This window comes from Salmo salar, chromosome ssa19 (assembly GCF_905237065.1).
Source record: "Salmo salar chromosome ssa19, Ssal_v3.1, whole genome shotgun sequence".
NCBI classification, from domain to species: Eukaryota; Metazoa; Chordata; class Actinopteri; order Salmoniformes; family Salmonidae; genus Salmo; species Salmo salar.
Genome location: NC_059460.1, coordinates 57,105,668 through 57,118,175, shown reverse-complemented (window position 1 = coordinate 57,118,175; position 12,508 = coordinate 57,105,668). Strand labels below are relative to the sequence as shown.

The 12,508-nt window shown below is 43.0% G+C and overlaps 1 protein-coding gene across 2 annotated transcripts in view; it reads left to right on the top strand.

Moving 5' to 3' along the window:
* Positions 1–12,508, top strand: part of LOC106579218 (rhomboid-related protein 1) — a 56,203-nt gene that overhangs the window by 37,523 nt on the left and 6,172 nt on the right. For both annotated transcript variants that reach the window (XR_001322610.2, XM_014158912.2), the window contains exon 6: positions 10,635–10,735. Coding sequence is in view for 1 of the 2 variants with exons in the window: in XM_014158912.2 (XP_014014387.1) it covers positions 10,635–10,735 (101 nt within the window). In the remaining variant the exon portion in view is untranslated. The remainder of the gene's footprint in view (positions 1–10,634; positions 10,736–12,508) is intronic.

Below are 12,508 nucleotides of genomic sequence, written 5' to 3'. Positions count from 1 at the left end.
AGTCGAGTTCGCCCACAAAAGAGGATCATCATCACATAGTCACTGTAAATGTGACCCTGAGTATATAGTGTAAAAATGCATTCTATGCATTACAAGAGGATTCATACTGTAGACATACTGTGCGCACATATATATATATATATACACACACACACACACACACACACACACACACACACACACACACACACACACACACAAAGACCAGGGGGTGAACTTGATGATGCTTGGAAAATCAGCACAGTAAATGCATCTGCGCATGAACTGTAAACTGCCAACAACACACAGAAATAATCTGAGTCCTCACGTCTGGGCTCCCGATGAGTGAGATATCCCTAAATCTCCAACTCCCTGTAAACAGGAGAGCCCAGATGACAGGCCCTGGTTAATAATCATATCCAAAGCCCTTTAACCAGAGCTGTGCTAGCAGGAGGAGGGAGCTGTGTGAAAGACTTCTGTCCTCCCCACGGACTCCTTCGCTTCTCTTTCAGGCCGGGGGTCTTTGGGCTCCCTCCCTCCCTGCTCCCCCCACTTTACTACAGATGCGGCGTCCCGTCAGCGACTAGTGTCGTGTGGCCCTGGGCCGCTGGCTACTTAATAGGATGCAGCCATAGCGATGTGGCAGCTCGCCGCGCTAGTGCTAAAACAGTGTAGTGTTGTTATGACAGCCTGCCAACTACATTACATCTCTGTGCTGTGTTTTAAAGGAAACTCATTCATAGTATGAGTATCATGAGTTACTCTTGCATTTGTACTGTGAATTCACCTTTGCAGTTCAAATGTACATGAAAGCTTCACTTACAGTTAGTCTTAACTGGAAAATTAATGCTGTATTGAAGTAATAATTGAACCATATTGAATTTATATTTTTGAGGATTCGAGGAACACATCTGAGAGTAGCCTGTGTGAAAGTTGCTCCAATTCCATTTTTTCCCGTGACTTTGAAGAGATCAGAGAGCACTCAGTATGTAATTGCAATTTCTTGGAACCACAAAAAAATGGGGGAATATGGATCTTTACAAGTCTTCAGCTGCTGCACTCACTTCATCAAGCGTCGGATCCTCCGGAAATCCATGTAAAATAGAACCGTGAGTGTCGGGGGGGAAAGGGGGGGATAAACGACTCAGGAAACGCACTCCGATTTCCATCTGTCATCTGATGATGATCACCACTGCCACCACAGGCTGACAGGGCACTCTTTAAGGAGCCCCACACACACACACACACACACACACACACACACACACACACACACACACACACACACACACACACACACACACACACACACACACACACACACACACACACACACACACACACACACACACACACACACACACACACACACAGAATATTAATGGAATAGGCATTATAGATGAATGCCCGCACAATTTTATTTTATCAACCCTTTTTCATTTCTGCTCATTTCCATAATTAGTGAAGGCTGACGGTGTCCTTGTGAACAACTGCCACTGTGATTAACTGCTTAAAATTCTGTCTTACTTCACTTTGGCGGGTACAGTAGAACAACAGTGAGGACACACTGTGACATGTTGTAGTATGATTGCGATGTCTGTGTAGATTGCACGGTTTAAAAAACACATTTGCGACAAAACCAAGTTTTACTTTGTAATTCGAGACAATAATTTGAGTGAGGAGAGGTTTTATCAACATTTTTGCTGTAAATGATTTGACAATGTGTGCCTACACAACTAGACAGTACCTGCTACCCATATCATTACATATAAATATAGTGATAGCGAAGAGATACTTCACGTCTAAATTTTTTCCACTCGAGTCTCTGTCTGGCCGCATTAGCTTTTTGACCCCATCATGTATTTTGCCGGTGTCTGAAACGCCTTTACTTAACCAATCAGGTTACGTTCACAGTCTAGCAGAGGAATTGGCCCATAGCCAAGCTATGCAGATCTCTAACTAGACTTTCCTTATGAATACAGGACCAGATAGTCACAAAAAGAATTGGAATAAAATTGTATTGTATTTGTCACATGTGCCGAGTACAATTGGGTGTAGACTTTACCGTGAAATTATTACTTATGAGCCCTTTCCCACAATGCAAAGTAAAAGTAAGAAAATGTAGCAAATAAGACCAAAAAAATAACTGTAACACAATAAAAACTAAATAACGAGGCTATATACAAGGAGTACCGGTAGCGAGCCAATGTTCAGGGGTGCGAAGTAGTTGAGGTAGTTGAGGTTATGTACATGTAGGTAGGGGTAGAAGTGATTAGGCAATCAGAATAGCTAATAAATAGAGTAGCAGCAGCATATGTGAAGAGTGTGAAAATGTGTGTGTGGTGTCAATATGTATGTGTGTGCGTGTGTGTGTTTGGTGTGTGTGTGAGTGTATGTAGTGTGTGTGTATGTGTATGTGAATGTGTATGTGTGTGTTGGAGTGACATTGTAGCATGTGTGTGTGTGTGAGTCCAGTGAGTGTGCATAGAGCCAGTGCAAGAATGCCAGTGGGGGAAAAAAAGGGGTAGCCATGTGATTAACTGTTCAGCATTCTTATGGCTTGTGGGTAGAAGCTGTTCAGGAGCCTTTTGGCCACAGACTTGGCGCTCCAGTACCGCTTGCCGTGCGGTAGCAGAGAGAACAGTCTATGACTTGGGTGGCTGGAGCCTTTGACCATTTTTAAGGCCTTCCTCTGACACCGCCTGGATTGTGGGGAGCTCGGCCCCAGTGATGTACTGGGCCGTACATGCTACCCTTTGTAGCGCTTTGCAGTCAGATGCCAAGCAGTTGCCATACCAAGCGTTGATGCAGCCAGTCAAGATGCTCTTAGCGTTGCAGCTGTATAACTTTTTGAGGATCTGAGTGCCCATGGCAAATCTTTTCAGCCTCATGAGGGGGAAGAGGCGCTGTTGTGCGCTCTTAATGACTTTGTTGGTGTGTTTGTGCCATGATAGGTCCTGTGGACACCGAGGAACTTGAAACTCTCGACCGTCTCCACTACAGCCCTGTGAATGGGGGCGTGCTCAGCCCTCAGGTCCTTTGTCTTGCTGACGTTGAGGGGGAGGTGGTTGTCCTGGCACCACACTTCCAGGTCTCTGACCTCCTCCCTGTAGGCTGTCTCATCGTCATCAGTGATCAGGCCCACCACAGTTGTGTCGTCAACAAACTTAATGATGTTGTTGGAGTCGTGCGCAGCCACACAGTCGTGGGTGAACAGGGAGTACAAAAGGGGACAAAGCACGCACACCTGAGGGCCCCAGTCAGCGTGGCGGATGTGTCGTTGCGTACTCTCACAACCTGGGGGCGGCCCGTCAGGTAGTCCAGGATCCAGTTGTAGAGGGAAGTGTTTAATCCCAGATTCCTTAGTTTAGTGATGAGATTGGAGGGCACTATGGTGTTGAACTCTGAGCTGTAGTCAATGAACAGTATTCTCATGTAGGTGTTCCTTTTGTCCAAGTGGGAAAGGGCAGTGTGGAGTGCAATAGTGATTGTATAAATGTAAATGTAAATGTAATCTGTGGGGCGGTATGCGAATTGGAGTGGGTCCAGGGTGTCTGGGATGATGGTGTTGATGTGAGCCATGACCAGCCTTTGAAAGCTTTTCATGGTGTTGGGTTCTGAGAATATGAAATATACTTATTCATGTCACTGAGGGAGAGAGGGTAATGTATAATGTTTACATTATATCAGGGATCCTATTGAAAGACTGAGTGCAGAGAAGTGATCACATGTGGCAGGTATTGATGGATTAGTGATGAAGGGGGGTCGAGGTCAGGTCAGGTCACGTTAAGGGAGGAAGAAAAGTGTATGGCCCATATCACTTAGTGTCCTGCCTAGCAGTAGAATATACAATGTTTGTACAGATGTGTAGGAGGAGACTCCGCCTAGGAGGAAGGGTTAAATACCAGTGCTTGTGTGAAAATGTTTTTGTCCTGTGCAGCTGTATTGATCCTCATGGAAGAATAAACTTGGTTGAGCTTTCATAGTGTCCGCTGAGTTTTTTACTCTGAGAATTAAAACCTAACAATGGCTACAGATGTGAGTGCTTCAGATCGATAGTCCTATAGACAGGTTACCTTGGCGTTCTTGGGCACAGGGACTATGGTAGTCTGCTTGTAACATGTAATTATTACAAGCTGGGTCAGGGAGAGGTTGAAAATGTCAGTGAAGACACTTGCCAGCTGGTCAGCGCATGAGTACAAGTCCTGGTAATCCATCTGGCCCTATAGCCTTTTGAATATTAACCTGTTTAAAGATCTTACTCACATTGGCTACTGGAAGCGTGATCACACAGTCGTCCGGAACAGCTGGTGCTCTCATGCATGGTTCAGTGTTGCTTGCCTCGAAGTGAGCAAAGAGGGTATTTAGCTCATCTGGTAGGCTTGCGTCACTAGACATCTCGCAGCTGGGTTTCCCTTTTGTAGTCTGTAATAGTTTGCAAGCCCTGCCACATCCGATGAGTGTCAGAGCCGGTGTTGTAGGATTCGATCTTGGTCCTGTATTGACACTTTGCCTGGTTGATGGTTCATCAGAGGGCATAGCAGGATTTCTTATAAGCATCTGGATTAGTGTCCTGCTCCTTGAAAGGGACAGCTCTAGCTTTTAGCTCAGTGCGGATGTTGCCTGTAATCCATGACTTCTGGTTGGGATATGTATGTATTGTCACTGCGGGGAAGACATCATCAATGCACTTATTAATGAAGATGATGACTGATGTATTAAACTCCTCCATGCCATCAGATGAATCCTAGATCATATTCCAGTCTGTGCTAGCGAAACAGTCATGTAACTAAGTATGCGCTTCATCTGACCTCTTCCTTGATACTGATACTTCCTGTTTGAGTTTTTGCTTGTAAGCAGGAATCAGGAGGATAGAGTTATGGTCAGATTTGCCAAATGGAGGGTGAGGGAGAGCTTTGTATGCATCTCTGTGTGTGGAGTAAAGGTGATCTAGTGTTTTTTTCGCCTCTAGTTGCACAGGTGACATCCTGGTAGAAATGAGGTAACACAGATTTCAGTTTTCCTGCATTAAAATCACCGGAGTGTCACTAGGAGCGTCGCCTCTGGGTGAGCATTTTCTTGTTTGCTTATGACCCATACAGCTCATTGAGTGCGGTCTTAGTGCCAGCATCCGTTTGTGGTAATAAATAGACAGCTCTTGGTAAATAGTATGGTCTACAACTTATCATGAGGTATTCTTACTCAGGCAATCAGAACCTTGAGACTTCCTTAATATTAGATTTTGCACACCAGCTGTTGTTAACAAAGAGACGCACACCCCCTCCCCTGAGCTTACACAAAGCTGCTGTTCTGTTTTGCCGATGTATAGAAAAACCAGCTAGATTTATATTGTCTATGTCCTTGTTCAGGCACGACTCAGAGAAACATAGGATATTACAGTTCTTCAGATCGCGTTTATAGGATAGCCTCGAATGGAGCTCGTCCAGTTTATTCTCCAGTGACTGCACGTTCGCTAATAGAACAAAGAGTAGACGCGGCTTATCCACTCTCCGACACAGTCACGTCAGATGTCCCGTGTCGAGGATTTGGATCTGGTCTTGGGACAATGGTCTTTCGCCTCCGACTCATTGAAGTAGAAGTCCTCATCCAAATCGAGTTAGTGACAGATGTCCAGAAGCCCTTTTCGGTCATAGGAAACGATGGCGGAAACATTATGTACAGTAAAAGGAAAAATCAGCACAAAATAATAAACAAATAGCAATTGGTCAAGTGCCCGTAAAACGTCCGCTTTTCCTTCCAGCGTCATTATCATTATCTTTTATGGAATTGATTAAATCATCTGACTGGTCTGTGTGGCGTGTATGGTGCCTTCAGAAAGTATTCATACCCCTTGTTCTGCATTTTGTTGTGTTACAGCCTGAATTCAAAATGGATTAAATATAGTAAAAAAATTGAAAATGAAAATGAAATATCTAATTTACATAAATATTCACACCCCTGAGTCAATAAAGTTAGAATTACTTTTGACAGCAATTACAGCTATGAGTCTTTCTGGATAAGTCTATACGAGTTTTTCACACCTGGATTGTACAATATCTATCTGCACATTATTCTTTTAAAACTTCTTCAAGCTCTGTCAAGTTGGTTGATCCTTGCTAGAAAGCAATTTTCAAGTCTTGCCATAGATTTTCAAGCCAATTTAAGTCAAAACTGTAACTAGGCCACTCAGGAACATTCAATTTAGTCTTGGTAAGTAACTTCAGTGTACAGTGCCTTCAGAAAGTATTCAGACCCCTTGACTTTTTCCACATTTTGTTAGGTTACAGCCTTATTCTACAATAATTTTTGTATGTTCTCATCAATCTACACACAATACCCCATAATGACAAAGCAAAAACATTTTATAATCTTTTGCCAATTTATAAAAAAAAAAAATGAAATATCACAAGTATTCAGAACGTAGCTGCGCAGCTATTTTCAGGTCTCTCCAGAGATGTTCGATCGGGCTCTGGCTGGGCTAAAAAACATCCCGACAGCATGATGCTGCCATCACCATGCTTCACCGTAGCGATGGTGCCAGGTTTCCTCCAGACGTGACGCTTGGCATTCAGGCCAAATAGTTCAATCTTGGTTTCATCAGACCAGAGAATCCTTTAGGTGCCTTTTGGCAAACTCCAAGCGGGCTGTCGTGCCTTTTACTGAGGAGTGGCTTCCGTCTGGCCACTCTACCATAAAGGCCTAATTGGTGGAGTGCTGCAGAGATGGTTGTCCTTCTGGAAGGTTCTCCCATCTCCACAGAGGAACTCTGGAGCTCTGTCAATGACCATCGGGTTCTTGGTCACCTCCCTGACCAAGGTCCTTCTCCTCTGATTCCTCAGTTTGGCCGGGCCAGCTCTAGGAAGAGTCTTGGTGGTTCCAAACTTCTTCCATTTAAGAATGATGGAAGCCACTGTGTTCTTGGGGACCTTCAATGATGCATAAATGTTTTGGTACCCTTCCCCAGATCTGTACCTCGACACAATCCTGTCTCAGAGCTCTATGGACAATTCCTTTGACCTCGTGGCTTGGTTTTTACTCTGACATGCACTGTCAACTGTGGGACCTTATATAGACAGGTGTGAGCCTTTCCAAATCAAGTCCAATCAATTGAATGTACCACAGGTGGACTCCAATCAAGTTGTAGAAACATCTCAAGGATGGAATGGAAACAGGATGCACATGAGCTCAATTTCGAGTCTCATAGGAAAGGGTCTGAATACTTATGTAAATAAGGTATTTCTGTTTTTTCAGTTTTAATACATTTTCTAAAATGTCTAAAAACCTGTTTTTGCTTTGTCATTATGGGGTATTGTGTGTAGATTACTGAGGAATTTGTTTTATTTAATTCATTTTAGAATAAGGCTATAACGTAACAAATGTGGAAAAAGTCAAGGGGTCTGAATACTTTCCGAAGGCATAGTATTGTTGTCCTTGGGTTTTAGGTTATTGGCCTGCTGAAAGGTGAAGTTGTCTCCCATTGTCTGTTGGAAAGCAGACTGTGCCAGGTTTTCCTCTAGGATTTTTCCTGTGTTTAGTTCTATTCCGTTTGTGTTGTATCCTAAAAAACTCCCTAGTCCTTGCCGATGACAAAAATACCCATAACCCATAACATAATTCAGCCACCACCATGCTTGAAAATAATATATATGGTACTCAGTGATCTATTGTGTTGGGTTTGCCCCAAACATAACGCTTTATATTCAGGACATAAACTTAATTTATTTTCCACATTTTTTGCAGTTTTACTTTAGTTCCTTATTGCGAACAGGATGCATCTTTTGTAATATTTGTATTCTGTACAGACTTCCTTCTTTTCACTATGTCATTTAAATTAGTATTGTGGAGTAACTACAATGTTGTTGATCCATCCTAAGTTCTCCTATAACAGTCATTCAACTTTGTAACTGTTCTAAAGTCACCATTTGCCTCATGGTGAAATCCCTGAGCGGTTTCCTCCTTCTCCGTAAACTGAGTTAGGAAGGATGCCTCTTTCTTTGTAGTGACTGGGTGTATTGATACACCATCCAAAGTGTAATGAATAACTTCACCATGCTCAACTGGATATTCAATGTCTGCTTTTATTTATTTTACCCATCTACCAATAGGTGCCCTTCTTTCGAGGCATTGGAAAACCTCCCTCTTATTTGTGGTTTAATCTGTGTTTAAAATTCACTGCTCGACTGAGGGACCTTACAGATAATTGTATGTCTGGGGTACAAAGATGAGGTAGTCATTCAAAAATCATGTTAAACACTATTTTTGCTCATAGAGTCCATGCAACTTACATGACTTGTTCTACAAATGTTTACTCCTAAACTTATTTAGGCTTGACATAACAAAGGGGTTGAATATTTATTGACTCAAGGCATTTCAGCTTTTCATTTTTAACACATTTTTAAACATTTCTAAAAACATAATTTCACTTTGACATCAGTGTGTAGGCCAGTGACACAAAATCTAAATTTAATCCATTTTAAATTCTGGCTGTAACACAACAAAATGAGGAAAAAGTCAAGGGGGTGAATACTTTCTGAAGGCACTGTATGAAGGCACTGTACGTATGCAAGTAATTTTGGGAAGCCAATTACATTTATCTTCCAGAGTAATGCTAGGCTTTTGTTATATAAGGTCAATGGCATTCATTGACAGTTTTCTTGAGCATCCTAAACAAATTACAAATGGTATTCAATGCTGCTCCACTTTAACTTATTTCTATAACACTTTCAGTCATTTGTGACAGAGAACGTACACTACATGTCCAAAAGTACTGGACACCCATTCAAATCAGTGGATTTGGCTATTTCAGTCACACCTGTTGCTGACAGGTGTATAAAACCGAGCGCACAGCCATGCAATCTCCATAAACAAACATTGGCAGTAGAATGACCCGTACTGAAGAGCTCAGTGACTTTCAACGTGGCACCGTCATAGGATGCCACCTTAACGACAAGTCAGTTCTTCAAATTTCTGCCCTGCTAGAGCTGCCCCGGTCAACTGTAAGGGCTGTTATTGTGAAGTGGAAACTTCTAGGAGCAACAATGGCTCCGCAGCGAAGTGGTAGGCCACACAATCCTACAGAACGGGAATGCCGAGTGCTGAAGCTTGATAGCCCGTAAAAATCATCTGTCCTCGTTTACAACACTCACTACCGAGTTCCAAACTGCCTCTGGAAGCAACGTCAAGCACAAGAACTGTTCGTCGGGATCTTCATGAAATGGTTTCCATGGTCGAGCAGCAGCACACAATCATATTATCACTGTGCTCAATGCTAAGCTTCGGTTGGAGTGGTGTAAAGCTCGCCGCTATTGGACACTGGAGCAGTGGAAACATGTTCTCTGGAGTGATGAATCATGCTTCACCAGTCCCACGGACAAATCTGGGTTTGGTGGATGAAAAAAAAAAGCGCCTTTATTTAACTAGGCAAGTCAGTTAAGAACACATTCTTATTTACTGGGGACAGTGGGTTAACTGCCTTGTTCAGGGGCAAAACAAAATATTTTTACCTCGTCAGCTCAGGGATTCGATCCAGCAACCGTTCTGTTACTGACCCAACGCTCTAACCACTAGGCTACCTGCCCCAATGCATAGTGCCAACTGTAGAGTTTGGTGGAGGAGGAATAATGTTCTGGGGCTGTTTTTCACAGTTCGGTCTAGGCCCCTTAGTTCCAGTGAAGGGAAATCTTAACACTAAACATTGTGGCAACAGGTAGTAGAGAAAGGGTAGCAGGTAGCAACTTTCCTGTTTCAGCATGACAATGCCCCCGTGCACAAAGCGAGGTCCATACAGAAATGGTTTGTCTGCACAGAGCCCTGACCTATTCGAACACCTTTGGGATGAATTGTAAGACCGACTGCGAGCCAGGCCTAATCGCCCAACATCAGTGCCGACCTCACTAATGCTCTTGTGGCTGAATGGAAGCAAGTCCCTGCAACAATGTTCCAACATCTAGTGGAAAGCCTTCCCAGAAGAGTGGAGGCTGTTATGGCAGCAAAGGGGGAACCATATCCATATTAATGCCCATGATTTTCGAAAGAGATGTTCGACGAGCAGGTGTCCATATACTTTTGACCATGTAGTGTATCAGAAGCCAATGCTTCAGTATAATCTACATGGGATCAAGAGGACATTATAGTATCGTAGCAAGAGTATGTCATAGATAAACCCTCCTATTATGGTCTCCATGTGGTTTGTGTAGATTATGGTCTTTGTAGCTGCCCAATTTAATATGTGTCTAAGTACAGTATATAAGATAACATTTGTGACTATGGTATTTTTTGTTTAATGTGGCTGTTCTGTTTAATGAGCCTGGTGGTGGTGCTTGCAGCTATAGTGTAAGCATGTGCACAGCAGCACAGAAGAGAAAAGCAGTATGCGGGTGTATAGATATAAAGAGGGAAAGTCAAGGTCAGCTGACGACAGACAGACAGGATGTGTTCTTTTGGGTTCAGGGGAATGCTGGGAGGAAGGTGACTGAAATTGCTATGGTGATGATGAGTAACCTAACCCTCCTTCTCTCTCTTTTTCTCCCTCCCAATATTTTTCGCAATCTTTTTCACTCATGCGCTCTCTTTCTGAACATTTCTCTCCTTCCGTCTCTCTTTCTCTCTCTCTCTCCTCTCCCCCTCTTTCTCTCTCTCCATTTCTCTCTCTCCAGGTTCCCTGACGGTGTCCATCACAGACATGCGTGCTCCAGTGGTGGGGGGCTCCGGGGGTGTCTACGCTCTGTGCTCAGCGCATCTGGCCAACGTCGTCATGGTAACTGCCGTCATTGTCGCCTTCATTGTCACACTTGATAACGGTACCAATGGAGGACAAAATGTCAGAGAAATCCCGAAATCCTTCTGTTTTTGTTTGTGTTTAGATAAGACTCTTGTGCTTGCCATCATCAAGCTCTGCAGGTGTGAGTGGGATGTACAATGGTAGCGATGAGTTTTAGTAAGGATTCCATGCCAGAGAGCACACACAGAGAGTGGGTCCCTATCAATATGATGAGATAAGGACTTTTTATAACCGGCTAACAAGCACTTTTTTGGATAAGAGCCATCGAATATTCCAGAACCCCCATGATCACAGCTTGTCAGAAAGGAACTCTGCATTGGGCTATTGACTTGACTTGAAAGGCTGTTTTGATTCCACCCTTGCTCTGTTATTCATTGTTTTCCTTTGTAATTTATTCTTAACACCTCTCTATTTAGAAGTGCCAAACTCTATGCATATGGGAATATTAAAGGCCATGTCAATCTGTTCCTCAGTACTCCCTAGGTGCCTGGTCTGCCAAATATCTCCGCAACAGAAAACATAAAATGTGTGATCACACTGTGTATGTGTGTGTGTGTGTGTGTGTGTGTGTGTGTGTGTGTGTGTGTGTGTGTGTGTGTGTGTGTGTGTGTGTGTGTGTGTGTCAGCATCAGTGTGTCTGGATGTGCGATGTCTCAGCACATTCTGTCAGAGGACTCAGGGCTGTGTAAGATCTGATGAATGACTCTTAGTAGAGAAGGCCTTCACTACAGGCAAAAGAGATGCCAGCAAAAGTCGAACTCAAAATGCATCAGCAGCCCCAGAGTAAAGAGTTTAAACTTTGACCCCTACTCCCAGCAAACTAAGCGTCTGTTGTTTATTATGCCTGGCCCTTGGGTTCGTTTTTTCTTCTTTGTGTCTCGGGGGGCGGAAGTGTTTTTACTCCAGTAGACCTCATCTATCTGTCCAAAAGCTTTTATCGTCAGTTATTTGGATGAGACGGTTCAACAGAGGTTTTGTCTCACTGCTGTCAAGGCCATCAAAATGATTTACGTTAAATCGGCTGAATGCCTCTTCATCTCTACATTAAAGTTCCGACTGAACAAGAAATCTGCACCTATCCTGGTTGAATTAACACTTTAATTTGTCCTCCCACGGGTAACTAGAGACCGCATTAACCTTTTATGTACTGTATGTTGATCTTATAATTTGTTGAAAACTTAAGTGTCATACTCACCCAAGGTTAAAGTGAGAAAAACGTTCAATTTTATTGCCTGTGCGCGCATGTGTGTGTGTGTGTGTGTGGAGTGTAAAGCTGGTGGGAAAAAAATGTTATATTTCACCTCATTTTAGCATTCTGTCACAAAGAGCACCTGTTCAACTTAATAAAATCCTTTTAGAGCTAGGAGCCCCGCTAGCGGGACAACTTCCAGTGAAACTGGAGGGTACGCAATTCAAATAAATAATCATAAAAATGATGGATATTTAACATTTAGGTACATATAAGTGTCTTATATCGGTTGAAAGCTTAAATTCTTGTTAATCTAACTTCACTGTCCGATTTACAGTAGCTATTACAGCGAAAACATGCCATGCGATTGTTTGAGGACGGCGACACACGTCAAAATATTTTTCCACCGGCACAGGTTTCATAAATTCACAAATAGTGATTAAATATTCACTTACTTTTTGAAAATCTTCCTCTGATTTCTCATCCAAAGGGTCCCAGCTATAACATGTAGTGTCGTTTTGTTAGATAAAATCCTTCTTTATATCCCAAAAAGTCAGTTT